Genomic DNA, 12,352 nt, shown 5'->3' on the forward strand with positions numbered 1-12,352 from the left:
TAAACAGCAGAAAATGGAAATACTCTTGAGTAAATGTACTTAGTTACATTCTACCCCTGGTTTAGAATAATAATGATAGCAGCAGGTGAACTGTTTTGTGTCCTCAGAGTTAAAGTCATTAGAAATTTAAATTCATGAGACTGTAATTAATAATTTTTAACTGTAAACATTTTTTAAACTTCCTGCTAGTCAGAGGGGAAAAGAACAAAATACTTAACACCAAAAACCAAACACCAATACAACGTGTTTTTATGTGAAAAACATGTTTTATTGATTAATACACCGATAAATATAATCCAACTTTCATTTATTCTTTGTCTTGTGGCTCCATCTGGTGGCTGAAGAGACTCACTGCAGCTGGATCACACATCATGAAACATGGCCGCCTGGAGACAGTCAGCTGTTTGTTCTCAGTGACGTAAACTCAACATTCAACATTAAAACCACGAGATTTCCGCCTCAGCGTTTCTTCCAGGTGAACTTCCTTCGGGCTCCCTCCTGACCGGGCTTCTTCCTCTCCCTCACTCTGGGGTCAGGGGTCAGCAGACCAGCTGGAAGCAAACAAACAGCTGAGACAAGGACGCCATGACACAAAGTGACGTCTGACGTGTTCTGTGTGTTTGACTTTGTGTTATTTAATATCTTCCGGCCTCTCGAGACTCAACCAGCATCATCTTTTCTGAATTTATGAGCTTTTATTGTTGTAAAACAGGAAGTCGACTAACAAACATGGTTTCATTTAGACAACATGTTGTGCTGTTGCATCATGTTCTCTCTCTCTCCTCTTCCCAAATGAGGGTTTATCTTTCTGCCAGCTGCCGTCTTAATAACAAATTTGTTTTTAACGACTCGCCTCGAATAAATAAAACGTTACACAAGCAAAACCATCCAAAACAACCTGCACAGAACATGTTTCAAATATGTTGAACGGAGCTAAAACGATTAGTCAATGAATGGATCAGGTCATCAAGTTCTCCACCGGAGGACTTAGAAGAATTAAAGGGAAATCAGAAACACAAACATCTTCCTGAGGAGACCACCCACCTTGCCTCATGTTCTCCACCTCGCCGTCGGACATGAAGCAGAGCAGCGCCCGAGAGATGCCGAGCCGCAGCGCCCCCGCCTGGCCGGACCTCCCGCCGCCGCTCACGGTGCACTCGAGGTCGAAGCGTCCCAGCATGCCCATGAACTGCAGCGGGAACATCAGCTGCTCTCTGAGAGAAAAAAAAGAGAGAGAGAGAGAGAGAATGGGAACGTGGCTGAACGTGGCAGAGCGGGGTGTGTGCCATTTAGCAGATAGTGGTATCAAACGGGCCGGGCCGGGCTCATTTAATGTCCGGTTGGGTGACTTTTCAGACAAGCAGCGGAGGATCCGGGCGCCGTGAAAAGCTTTCTCTGACAATCTCACCGCTGCATATTACAGAGTAACTTCTGACTCAGCAGGAAACGGGATGACTTTGTGTGTGTGTGTGTGTGTGTGCGTGTGTGTTGTGAGGAGTGAAAGTGTTCTGGATGGCGTCTCAGCCTGAATGGCCTATGGCTGCTGACAAAGTCAATTGTCACCTCTCTGCTCCAATTACAGCCCATCCTCACACGGCGTGACAACACCAGCTCTGGACATTCTCACACACACTCACACACACACACACAGTCACACACACACACAATCACTCAACTGTGTAATTAACTTACTACAAGGAGATAAATAAAAAACGAGGCGATGCTGTGAAGAGTGAAAAAGCTGCTTTTTAATTTTTTTTTTTTTTTTTTTTTGGAGCGGGGGAGTAAAACACATCACGTCGTGCATTTTTTAAAGGGAAAGCGGTATCTATGAATGAAGCAGCCTGCCGTGAGGTGCAGAAAAAGAAGAAAAAGAAAAAAAGGAGGGTTTATTTGTTCACGCCGCTCTCCTACCTGTCCTGGAGCACAGGGAAGTAGTGCAGGTAGTCCTGGCCGTTGATGGTGATCCGCCCGGAGCCGCAGTCTCGAAGAATCACAGTGGAGTTGGCCATCTTCCTCCGACCTGAGGAGAAAAAACTGTTTCATCTTTGTTCTACGGTGGCCCTGAGGGTCAAATCACAACAGTTACAAAAAGTAGTATGATCTGAAATGTTGAGTTTCCTAAAATGTAGCTGCGTGTTTTCTGTGCTGTCGTATATCTACCGTTCGCGGTGCTGAAGGCCACGCCCCTCTCGTCTCGCTCCAGCAGCGGCATTACTTGCTTCATGGACTGGGTCTCCAGGTTCTGACGGTACCGTAGGACGAACTCCTCCTCTTTGGTGCAGTAGGGCATCGACAGCAGGCGCTCCATCAGCTGGATGAAGTGGTCATACTGGAGGAAACAACATATTCAAGTCACCTTCTCCAGCTTCCCGTCATTTTCTCATAAAGGCGTGACGGAGATGGAGTTCTTACGTCTTGGGTGGAGATGTTCTCCACCAGCAGCTCCTCCAGTTCCTCCTTTTTAAGCCACCTGCTCGTGCTGAGAGAGCTGACGGACACAAAGAATCCATAATCAACACGCTGAAGAGCTGAAGGAGATCAATCTGCTTCTTTGGTGTTCTTCTACTTACATCTGCTTGACGTCCTTGGTCAGCAGCCCCTTGGCTCTCAGACGATCTTGGTGCTTCTCTAGCGCCAGGATTTTGCCTAACGCTTCCTGTAACACAACAGAAACATTCAGGTGAACACTTCCTGACGTACAAATGGTTACGGGCACGAATCATGAGAAAACTACCCTGTTTCTGTTGTTTGAAACGCAGTCGTGTTTTCTAAAATATTGCGTTTCCTTACGTTTTGTTGCATTTTTCTAAAATGTCTTCCGTCTTTTGAAACGTTGTTGTGTTTTCTTTTGTTTTTTACGATCAAAAATGGCTTTGACGCCTCAGATGAAGCTACAGAGACTTAAGAGTCAACCATGTCGGGGTTGGTTTCCATTTTTTTAAATCTCAATTTCTTTGTTACAGTTTTGTTTGGAGATTGGATACGTAGTCCTCTGAATCTTCTCACATGTATTTATAGCGTCTTGGCCCGTGACACAAAAACAAATATTTCCATTGTTCACGTGCTGAGATGGACACCTGCGATTCTTCAGCCCCTTACATGAAGTTGGAGCATCAACGCGAGCCTGAACAAACGTCAGGACGGTTTGGCGGCCTCCTCAGCGGGGACGAGCGTGTCGCGGCGACGACGGGCGCAGACGGGGACAGACGGGGACAGACGGAGGGCGCCGAGGGGGGAGCATGCCAGTCACGTCCCCGAGGCAGACGCTCCCCACCTCGGCCCCGCACCAGCGCCTGGGTGAGAACTCATTTCCCCGTCAATTATTCACCAGATGTTTGTTTAATTCCTTCTTGATAGAGTGTGCCTAATCCGCTGCCACTCCGACCAGCGACGGAGGGGTATGGAGGGGGGAGGAGGAGGGGGAGGGTGGGGTACAAACATCAAGCAAAAACCAATTTTCTTTGCGAAAAAGAAAAAAAAAGGGTAATAAAAAATGAGAAAAAAAAGAGAAGGCGCAGGGACACGTTTGCAAACACTGGGCGCTACAATGGCGAGGAATAATTCGCATGGATCGGCCGGATGAAAGAGGAAGAGGGGCGAGTATCTGGATACGTTTAAGTCGAGGTTGTTACAGAGACGGACAGCTAGACCGCCACACTCTCTGTTCGGTTGTCTTTATATGCACGGCAGGACTTCCAGGCTTTAGCTGCTCTGGGTTGGAAGTGAAGGGTGGAGGTGGAGGTGGAGGCTCCCCGGGGTTGTGTGGCCATAAAAGGGCTCAGCGGAGCGGTGAGCGGGGTAATGCACCGACGACAGCCGGAGGAGAGCAGCCGAGCGGGGAAGGGCTGCTTTACACACCACTGCCCCCTCCTGGAAACACTCCTGAGGTGTGTGTGTGTGTGTGTGTGAGGGGAAAAATAGAAAAATCCTGGAAAACAGTAAGAGGAAAGGGAAAAGGTGGAGGAAGAGGGAAAATGTGAGGGTAAAAAGGAGCAGACAGGCAGCACGAGCTCTCAGACACGTCTGACATACCTATTTAAACCAACAGCAGGGGGTGCAGATTGCAGCTGCAGGGCACAATGGTGTGTGTGTGAGCGTGTGTGTGTGTGTGTGAGAGCCAGGACCAATATTCAGACATCACACCTCTCTTGTGTTTTTCGATACAGACACACGCCTCGCACACTAGAACGCCTTTGAACAAGGTCAGCCGCAGACAGGAAGCCAGAACGGGTCGAGTGCGCGAAAGCAACAAAAGATGGGAGGAAGAAAAGAGGAGCTCAGAGGTGAGGAGGAGCGGGATGAATGGTTGGGAGGTAGCAGCTCCTCTCCCTCCCCCCTCCCCCTTCAAATCCCCTGTGGAGGAGTCGCTCCCCCGTGGCGGGGACAAAGACAGAGGCGCCACACCTCCAGTTCTGATCCTGGGACGCTCTGACACACGGTTCACTTTGGTTTTATCATCGTGGATTCAGGAAAATAAAGATTGTTCTCATATTTTCATTCATGCGTCAACAGTATGAATGAAGCAGGGTGACAGTGAAACTTTAGACTGGTGGCTGACGTCAAAAATATAAGTGAACTTTCTGAGAGAGCGTGAGTACGATCACACAAATTCACAAAGTGACCTTTAAATCAGCCTCGCCTCACATAAAACACATTTTTTTACTGAAGTCTGCCGCTCGATGAGACGATATTCATATTCAGACTTTTACAGCAAAACCTCTTGAATGTGGTTATTTAACAGCTGGACTAGAACGACGCCTCCATGTTGTGTTTCTGTCTCTGACCTCTGACCTTTCTGGATAACAAACGTCTTAACTTCACCACTCGGTTATCGTTGGAAATGATCGAGTTGTGGCCCCTCACATCTGACCTCTGGCTGCCAAAATCTAATGAGTTCATCCTCGAATCTTTGCCGACGGTTCCCAAGTGCCTTCATGAGAATGGGACACTGTGAGGTCACAGTGATCTTGACCTTTGACCTTTGCCCGCCAGTTTCTAATCAGTTCATCCTCGAGTCCAAGTGGAACTTTGTACCAAATTTGGAGAAATCCCTTCAGTCCTGGCTGATTCTGCTGAGAAAACAAACTACCAGACTCCTCCTTCTCCTCTTCTGGATCACAGGTAGATCTACAGGTATTCCTCACTCTTTGACCCCTCTCTCCCTCCCTCCTTTCACCTCACCTCCCTCTAATCTCCCACCTCTCCTTCACCCCGGCTCGGCTCGGCTCAGCTCAGCTCAGCTCTCCGTGTGGAAAAGAGGATCTGACGTTGCCTCTCCTCTGGGGACGGCCATCTGAATAAGATATGACCCGAGGGGGGTGGTGGTTTGGAGCTGGATGGAGATTTACAGCTACCTGCAGTACTCACATGCATCAGGGTGTAGTAGGACTGTTTGCCGGTGTAGAACAGGAAGTGGAACGGCCGTCGGTCTTCGCCCCACTGGATGGCTTTCAGAAACGGGACACAGGATCAGATGTGAGGCAGAGAACACACAAGACAAACAAAAGACTCTGGAAACATTTAGATGATTTAAAAACGAACCTCTCTGCTTGGGAAATATTTCATCTGGGTGCTGTGGATGAAAACAAGAGGACATTTAATTATTGTTTTGCTGTCTGTGTGCATGAAAATGAAGACATTAATGAGTCTTTAACAGTTTGTAAGGATCAGTCTACGAGATCTGACGTCACTGAGGGATTTAACGGGCAAAGAGACAAAACCAGAGAAGAAGAGATAAAAGAAAATGACAGGAAATAAACTATTAACTATTTTCTCTTCATTAAAAATAAATATGGGTATAAATGAATGTATAAAACGTGACAGTGTGCTTCTGCGTTCACCATCTTTACATTATTTGCCCCCTTTCATTTGTATTTTCTCATTTATTTGATTTATATGTTTATTCATGTCTTATCTTTCATCTATCCCTCTGATTTACTTTCATAAACATTTATTTCAACATTTTAAATAAACATAACCTAAAAAAAAGCAGAAAATAAGGTAAAAAAGCATTGTTTCTGCTTGGTTTTATCATGAAAGCGAATTAAAATGACATATGATGGGAAAAAACTGTCACACTAATCAATAACATCAGTTCCACATGAATCTGTATCATAAACATGAATGATTTACAGCCTTTAAACTTGTTGTCTGTGCTGCAGACACGTACCTTCATGAGCGGCCGGGCTTTCTTGTCGAACAGGCCGGAGGGGAAGAGGTACTGGATGCTCCTCTGTGGGAGAGAGAGAAGAAAAAAAAAAGTAAAAAGAAATAAATAAGAGGGAGAAGAAGAAGAAAATGGCAATTTGAGAGCTGATGGCACGTCGTGACGAGGCCGACGCGTCCGAACAACAGAGGTCACACCAAGTGGACGCCACGGAGGAAAGTGACAGGAAGAAGAGGCACAAGCTGGTGGCGGGTTCAAGGAAAGGCGAGCGTGATGAGTGTGAGTCTGTGTGTGTGTGTGTGTGTGTGAGTTATTGTCGAGTTAGAGGAGAAAACAAGCAGAAAAAGGCACAAGTTTTTGGCCGGGCTGACAGCAAGCAGAGGACACTGTGGACGTCCAACAGTTCACTCCAAGTTCATCCTCCACTCGGTGTGTGTGTGTGTCGTTAGCAGGGCTACAGATGGCACTGGAAGTGTGTGTGTGTGTGTGTGTGTGTGCGTGCGTGCGTGCGTGCGTGCGTGTGTGAGAAGAGAGGGGAGACAGTCTGTTCATCTCTCCTCTTCCTCCATCCCGCCGTCCCTCCTCTTCCTCTTCCTCGTTCGTTCGTTCCTCCTCTTCTCTCCGTCGGTTCAATTAGCGAGGCAGCAGGTGCAGCCGGCGGAGAGCAGGTTGCTGCCTTTAAGGTTGTCAAAACGACAGAAATCGGGGAGAAGAGGACTGGTGGAGAGGTGTGTGTGTGTGTGTGTGTGAGTGTGTGTGTGAGGAAGAAGTTACAGGGTACAAAGGGAGAGACAGGCGATGAACAGATGAAGACACACCTGTGCGTCCCCGGAGTCTCGGCACAATATGGCCGAGATCCCCCCGAGGGGTGAAGACGGACTGACGGAGGCACCGACAGTCCGACAGTCACCAGCGTCAGTTACCGATTTCAAAACGACATCGTCAAATCGATCGATTCTGATCAGCTTTAATCGCCTCTGCTGCATCACTGAAACGCAACACATGAATGGATAAAACTGACCAAGCATTTACGTTCATCCATCAAAGTCGAGCAGTTGCGCATCAAAATACTGATTATTCCTGCGACACATGAACGCACAATTAATGTTCACAAGTCCTGAACTGATAAGTGGATTAACTGAGTCTTCTTCTGACAAATACTTTTCTTAATTTTCCTGATCAAGAGGTTTTTTTTTCCTTACTTGACCTGTAAACTGTACAGATTGTGATTTTGAGCTACGAAACTAAAACTGGCTCGATCGACTCATGAAGAAGTTCATGTTTTTAGGTCTGAATTAAATATCATGTGGTCGGAAGCTGCTGAAAGAAAACAAGTTGTTTAGACTGTTTCTTTTCACCGCTTTCTGTCATTTTTATCAACAAAACAATTTATTAATAAATCAAAATAATAATCAGCTGATGATGATGATGATGATGATGATGATGATGATGATGATGATGATGATTAGTCTGGGCCCTGGTTTGGTTTCTGTGTTTAAATATTAATAATTACATAAAACTCACAAAAGAAATGCTGAAGATTTGAGAATCTGGAACCAAAGAATGTTTAATAAATCGTTACTGGCATTGATTTATTTCCAGTCACCTAAATCTACTCATCATGGCTCAAACTAATAGTTTTGGTAACAGTCACGAGAGACATTTAGTTTCGTCTCTGGTGTTAATTTCTTCCCCCGGGCTGTAAACATCCTCCTGGATCTTCACCACCGTCACACCTGAGGCATCTGGGCTCAGAGGGATTTATCAGATGCCTCTCAGCTTCCCCCTCCAGTCCTCCAAAATGTTCCTCTTCCCCTGCTCACGTCTGAGTCTGGGCTGCCGGCCGTCGCTTCGGCTTTCACAGCCGGGCGCCAACAGCTCTCTTCATTACCCGTGAGGGACGCAGGGGACCAGGCGAGGGACGAGTGGGAAATCGAGCTAAACGGTTGGAGCAGCGAGGGGCTGGTGTGTTGCCAAAATCTGGAATCAGCATGTGTGTTTGAGGGCGTTGCTAATGTCCCTGATGCAGCGGATTAGGCAGCGGTGGCTCCACCTGCCTGATGATGATGTGAAGAGACGACGGAGGTTTAAAACCCAGAAGCTCTCCAGTCTGAAACTGATCAGTGGTCCCTGTCATTAGGGATAAGTGTTGATCAATCAGGGGGAGGGATGTCCGGACGTCCATGAAAATAACTTTTAGGGTTAAAGCATAGATTAGCTGTGAGCATTTATCTGAGACTGAATCTGAACCAAACCCCCTGCATGTCAAAAAAAACAGCTGCTCATGAGCTTATTTTATGAAGAGTAAGGCAACAGTATGACTTTGCTATATCTCCATCTCAGTGATCTATCGAAAGAAACTAGACTATCCAGACTATTTTGATAATTGATGAATCATTTCAGACATTTTTCAGGCAAAAATATGAAATATTGTCAGCTTCCAGCTCCATAAATGTGAAGATTTGCTGCTTCTCTTCTTTGGATCTTTGTGTTTTGGACTTTTCTGATTTGCATTTTTCAAAAATAATCAGCAGATTCACTGCTAATGAAAATGATTGATTGCTGCAGCCCTGCGTACGTAGCTACTGTTTGGCTGCAACAAATATCCATGACCTCTATCAATGAGGACAGCACTGCCTGGTTGAGGACGTGAAGAAGGTGAATGTGTGTTTATATTGTTCTGATACTGCTCTGTCTGCCAGCAGTTTATAATTAGGAAGCTACGGCGCTAATTACATTTACCTGCGATTGCTAATGACATTAGAATAGCTGTCAGTGAGGTAGCAGTCTGTATTAGCAGTGTAATTCCTACCTCAGTATGATCTGAGCTTTTGGTCAATTATTAGTTAAGGAGACAACATTTGTGTTAGCTAACCGAGCATATCTATTAAGAGTGAAATCTTAAACTCTTCCTCGAAGTCTTTTGCCATTTTACACAGAAATACTGCACTTCACAGTAAAAATGTGACTGGGTTTCTGTAGAAACAATATATAACTGTTATTTTTCAAGTATATTACAGAACATCAATGTTAATCATCAACCAGTTAGCCAGTAACTTTACTTTAAAATGACAGGAATCATTTCTTTATGGTGCAGAAAAAGGACGCAGGACGTTTTTCTTCCACATACAGTAATTTGTTTGTGCTGCAACGATTAGTTAGGTAGAAAACTAAGTAATTTTGAAGCTGAGAACGAATGAGAAAACAGACAAAAGAAGCAAATCTTAACACTTGAGAAGCTGAAACGGTTGATGCTGGATTGTGGTGAACCCCCCTCTTCAAAAAACTTGGATAATCAATTTGTTGCACAGTTCATAAAATGTCATAAAATCGGGAAAAATGCCCAAGATGACGTCCTCAAATGTCTCGTTTTGTCCACATCTTGGAGGAATGGATGAAGAAGATATTGGGCTTTAAATGCTCCAACAATATCTGTCAGTCGTATGAACTAAGAAAAAAACAATCTCACCAGCCTCCTCCTATGAATGTACCCACTTTAACACTTAAAGATCAGAGTCTTACAATAATAAAACTGTCTTAAACAATAGAGTTTTTACACCTGACTCTTCACTCAAACACCCAGACAAGTGTTGGTCATCCAGACCTTCTTAGGGTTTACATTTGCCTGACACATATACTAACAACCCCTCACACATAATGTGCTCTTAATTGACACAGGAGCCACTTATCCTTCATACAAGAGACAAAATAAGAAAAGTCACCAAACTGGGCTGCAAACAGCTGGAAACACAGAGACAACAGTAAACTCTTACATCTATGTCCTCCTGGGTGAAGTTCTCGGGGTCCTCTCCCATCATGTTCGCCAGGTGTCGTTTGCCGATCTCAAACTCCTCCACCTGCTTCTTGATGAACTCCATGGTGAACTTCTCTGGCCCCAAGGCCGCCAGGTTCTTTCTGCGGAGGGCAGAGCTCACACATATCTGCCTGCTCAGGACCTGAGGAGGAGGACGGGCGCCGTTATTTTGACAGGAGTTTGGTTAGCAAAACTATGCTAACTTTCCACATATATGTAACATTAGCATCATTAAACTACAGCCGAACTCACGTTACGTGTACATTGAGTTGATTTAACATATCACACAGTCTTTCGTACTGTGATAACACGAAATGCAGCGACGGTTAAATTTAATTGCACGTATTCCTCAAGCTAGTTTCGGCTAGCTGCAAGAGGGATGCTACCTCAAGGACGTCAGTTGTTACGCACTGAGGTTCGTTTCTACGATTCCGCGTTTGTTTTACAAACGTAACTGTTCAGTGTATCAAAGACAAACCCGCACTTTACCTGTCGGCTCAACTGCGACGTGACTGCGCTTAAACTCGAGCTGCAAGTCCCACATTTTCCCAAAAACGATCCCACGGTCCGCGCACGGGACGCCGCCATGTTGGCTGACAGCTGTGGCGTCACTGGCGGAAGTTGTCAGAATAAGAGACACGTGCCCCCCCCCAAAAAAACAAACAAAAAAAACAAAACCAAAAACATCAAATTCCTTTTTTATTACGTCATTATCATTATTGTTATAATCTTACTTTATCTATTTTTTTTTATTCTTTATTTGTTTGCCTGCACACATGATTATATTTGCTTTTTGACTGTTATATCTGATGATTATTTGTATATTGAAATAAAGAAAAGTGGAAAAAAATACAGAGAAGTTGTTGGCTTTGTTAAATAATATTTTTTAGCTTTGCATTTGCAAGTTTAAAGAGGAAATCTGATGCATTATGGACAACAATGCACACTTTTTGACTTTTATTTTGAAATAAATTGAACCAGTTGCCATGTCAAATGTTGCATTCAGGTGACTCCTATAGCCTTGATGATGTGTTCAAGTGCTCTTTAATGAGCATATAAAACCTACCAAACCCTAAAACCAACATAACAGAGTTTTTAGAGAGATAGCAGATAATGTTGTCTTGTTTCATTTGTTTCGTCATGATTCTATATTAGATATATAACCTGTGCTAAAATGTTAAAGGTCCAATATGTATGACAGCTTCATGGCTAACACGGCTAAGAACAGCTACACTCAGCAGTGGTTAGCAGCTTCTCTGGTGCTAGATGTTTGTTCTGAGTTCTTACATATTGCACCTTTAACATAAACAATATCAGAAATGTGAAGAAAATGTAGAAATGCATTTAGTTAAATTAAAAATGAAAATAATAAGGTTCATGTCTTCAGACCAAAACAAAAGTGGCAACACAAGAAATAAAAAGAAGAAAATCAAGACGATAATCCAGGCCACATGACGGTGACCGCAGCGTTGCGTAACCTGTCCGAAATGACAAATGAAGGGAATACAAATGTGTAAACTCCGAGGAAAAGGACATAACATTTTTTAAAGACAATTGACTACAGTGACTTAAATCAGCAGCATCTCTTGGAGCGTCAATCCTGATCACATCACTCGCTCATTGAAAACTTGTGTTGCTCGGGTACGATCGCCGGAAATCCAAACCAGGCCGGCCACATGGCGCAGCTGAGAGCGAAATCTCCAGTGATCCAGCACACTGCTCTTTATTGAGGTTGTAAATCAACACCAGCCAGCGTCTAAACTTTAAATGCTAGAACCACTTAAAACAAGTTTTTTAAAAAGAAAGAAACACGAAATACACATCTCACTTTCATGACTTTCAGCACAAATTTTCAGAATAAAAGATCCTTTATTGATTATTTAGAGACAGCTGATTTGTGCCAACACACACACAGAACCATCCGAAGAGCCCCACTTTTACAGGCTCGGATGCCCTGTCCGGTTTAACACGAGCTGCATGTGAGCACCATCTGTCTCCCATGTAAAAAAAACAAAAAAATAAATAATAAAATCACTGACAATAAGAGGGGAGCTGCACATGTCACGCCACAGGATTTAAAAAGCAGCCGATCCACATGACTTATCAGAAATAACACAATAAAAAATGCTCAGTCACTGTCTGCCAAACACGCTGGCACACCGACACGTAAAAAAAACAGATTGTTTCTTTTTTTTTTTTTTTGCATATGTGCTGCAGTCGGTTGCCGGGCAGAGCAAGACACGGATTAACACAACATTTTGTGCAGATTCCTTGAATAGATGAGCGCAAGCTGCCACCTCAGCCCCGGCTAACTAAGCTCGGGATGAGAGTAATCTTCGATCCCGCAGGGAGCGATGAGCGAGCGGCGC

General features: G+C 44.5%; 1 protein-coding gene across 1 annotated transcript; it reads right to left on the reverse strand.

Annotated features, from left to right (window-relative positions):
• Positions 1–244: 244 nt before the first annotated feature.
• Positions 245–10,622, reverse strand: mrps9 (mitochondrial ribosomal protein S9). The gene is made up of 11 exons (XM_037091700.1): positions 10,473–10,622; positions 9,943–10,125; positions 6,173–6,235; positions 5,545–5,575; positions 5,371–5,450; positions 2,574–2,659; positions 2,416–2,491; positions 2,164–2,332; positions 1,915–2,023; positions 1,045–1,214; positions 245–551 (listed from the first exon to the last, which is right to left on the reverse strand). Exons 1-11 carry the CDS (start codon positions 10,569–10,571, stop codon positions 460–462), a joined length of 1,158 nt encoding a protein of 385 aa, XP_036947595.1. The 5' UTR covers positions 10,572–10,622; the 3' UTR covers positions 245–459.
• Positions 10,623–12,352: the final 1,730 nt, after the last annotated feature.

This window comes from Acanthopagrus latus, chromosome 24, assembly GCF_904848185.1.
Source record: "Acanthopagrus latus isolate v.2019 chromosome 24, fAcaLat1.1, whole genome shotgun sequence".
NCBI classification, from domain to species: domain Eukaryota; kingdom Metazoa; phylum Chordata; class Actinopteri; order Spariformes; family Sparidae; genus Acanthopagrus; species Acanthopagrus latus.

What these genes read in the sequence shown, in the direction of transcription:
- mrps9 (XM_037091700.1), bottom strand. Translation starts at nt 10,571, where the DNA reads ATGGCGGCGTCCCGTGCGCGGACCGTGGGATCGTTTTTGGGAAAATGT. An exon ending in AATATTTCCCAAGCAGAGAG is followed by an intron (nt 5,451 to 5,544) that starts GTTCGTTTTTAA and finishes CGTTTCTGAAAG; the next exon opens with CCATCCAGTGGGGCGAAGAC. An exon ending in ACCAAGGACGTCAAGCAGAT is followed by an intron (nt 2,492 to 2,573) that starts GTAAGTAGAAGA and finishes TGTGTCCGTCAG; the next exon opens with CTCTCTCAGCACGAGCAGGT.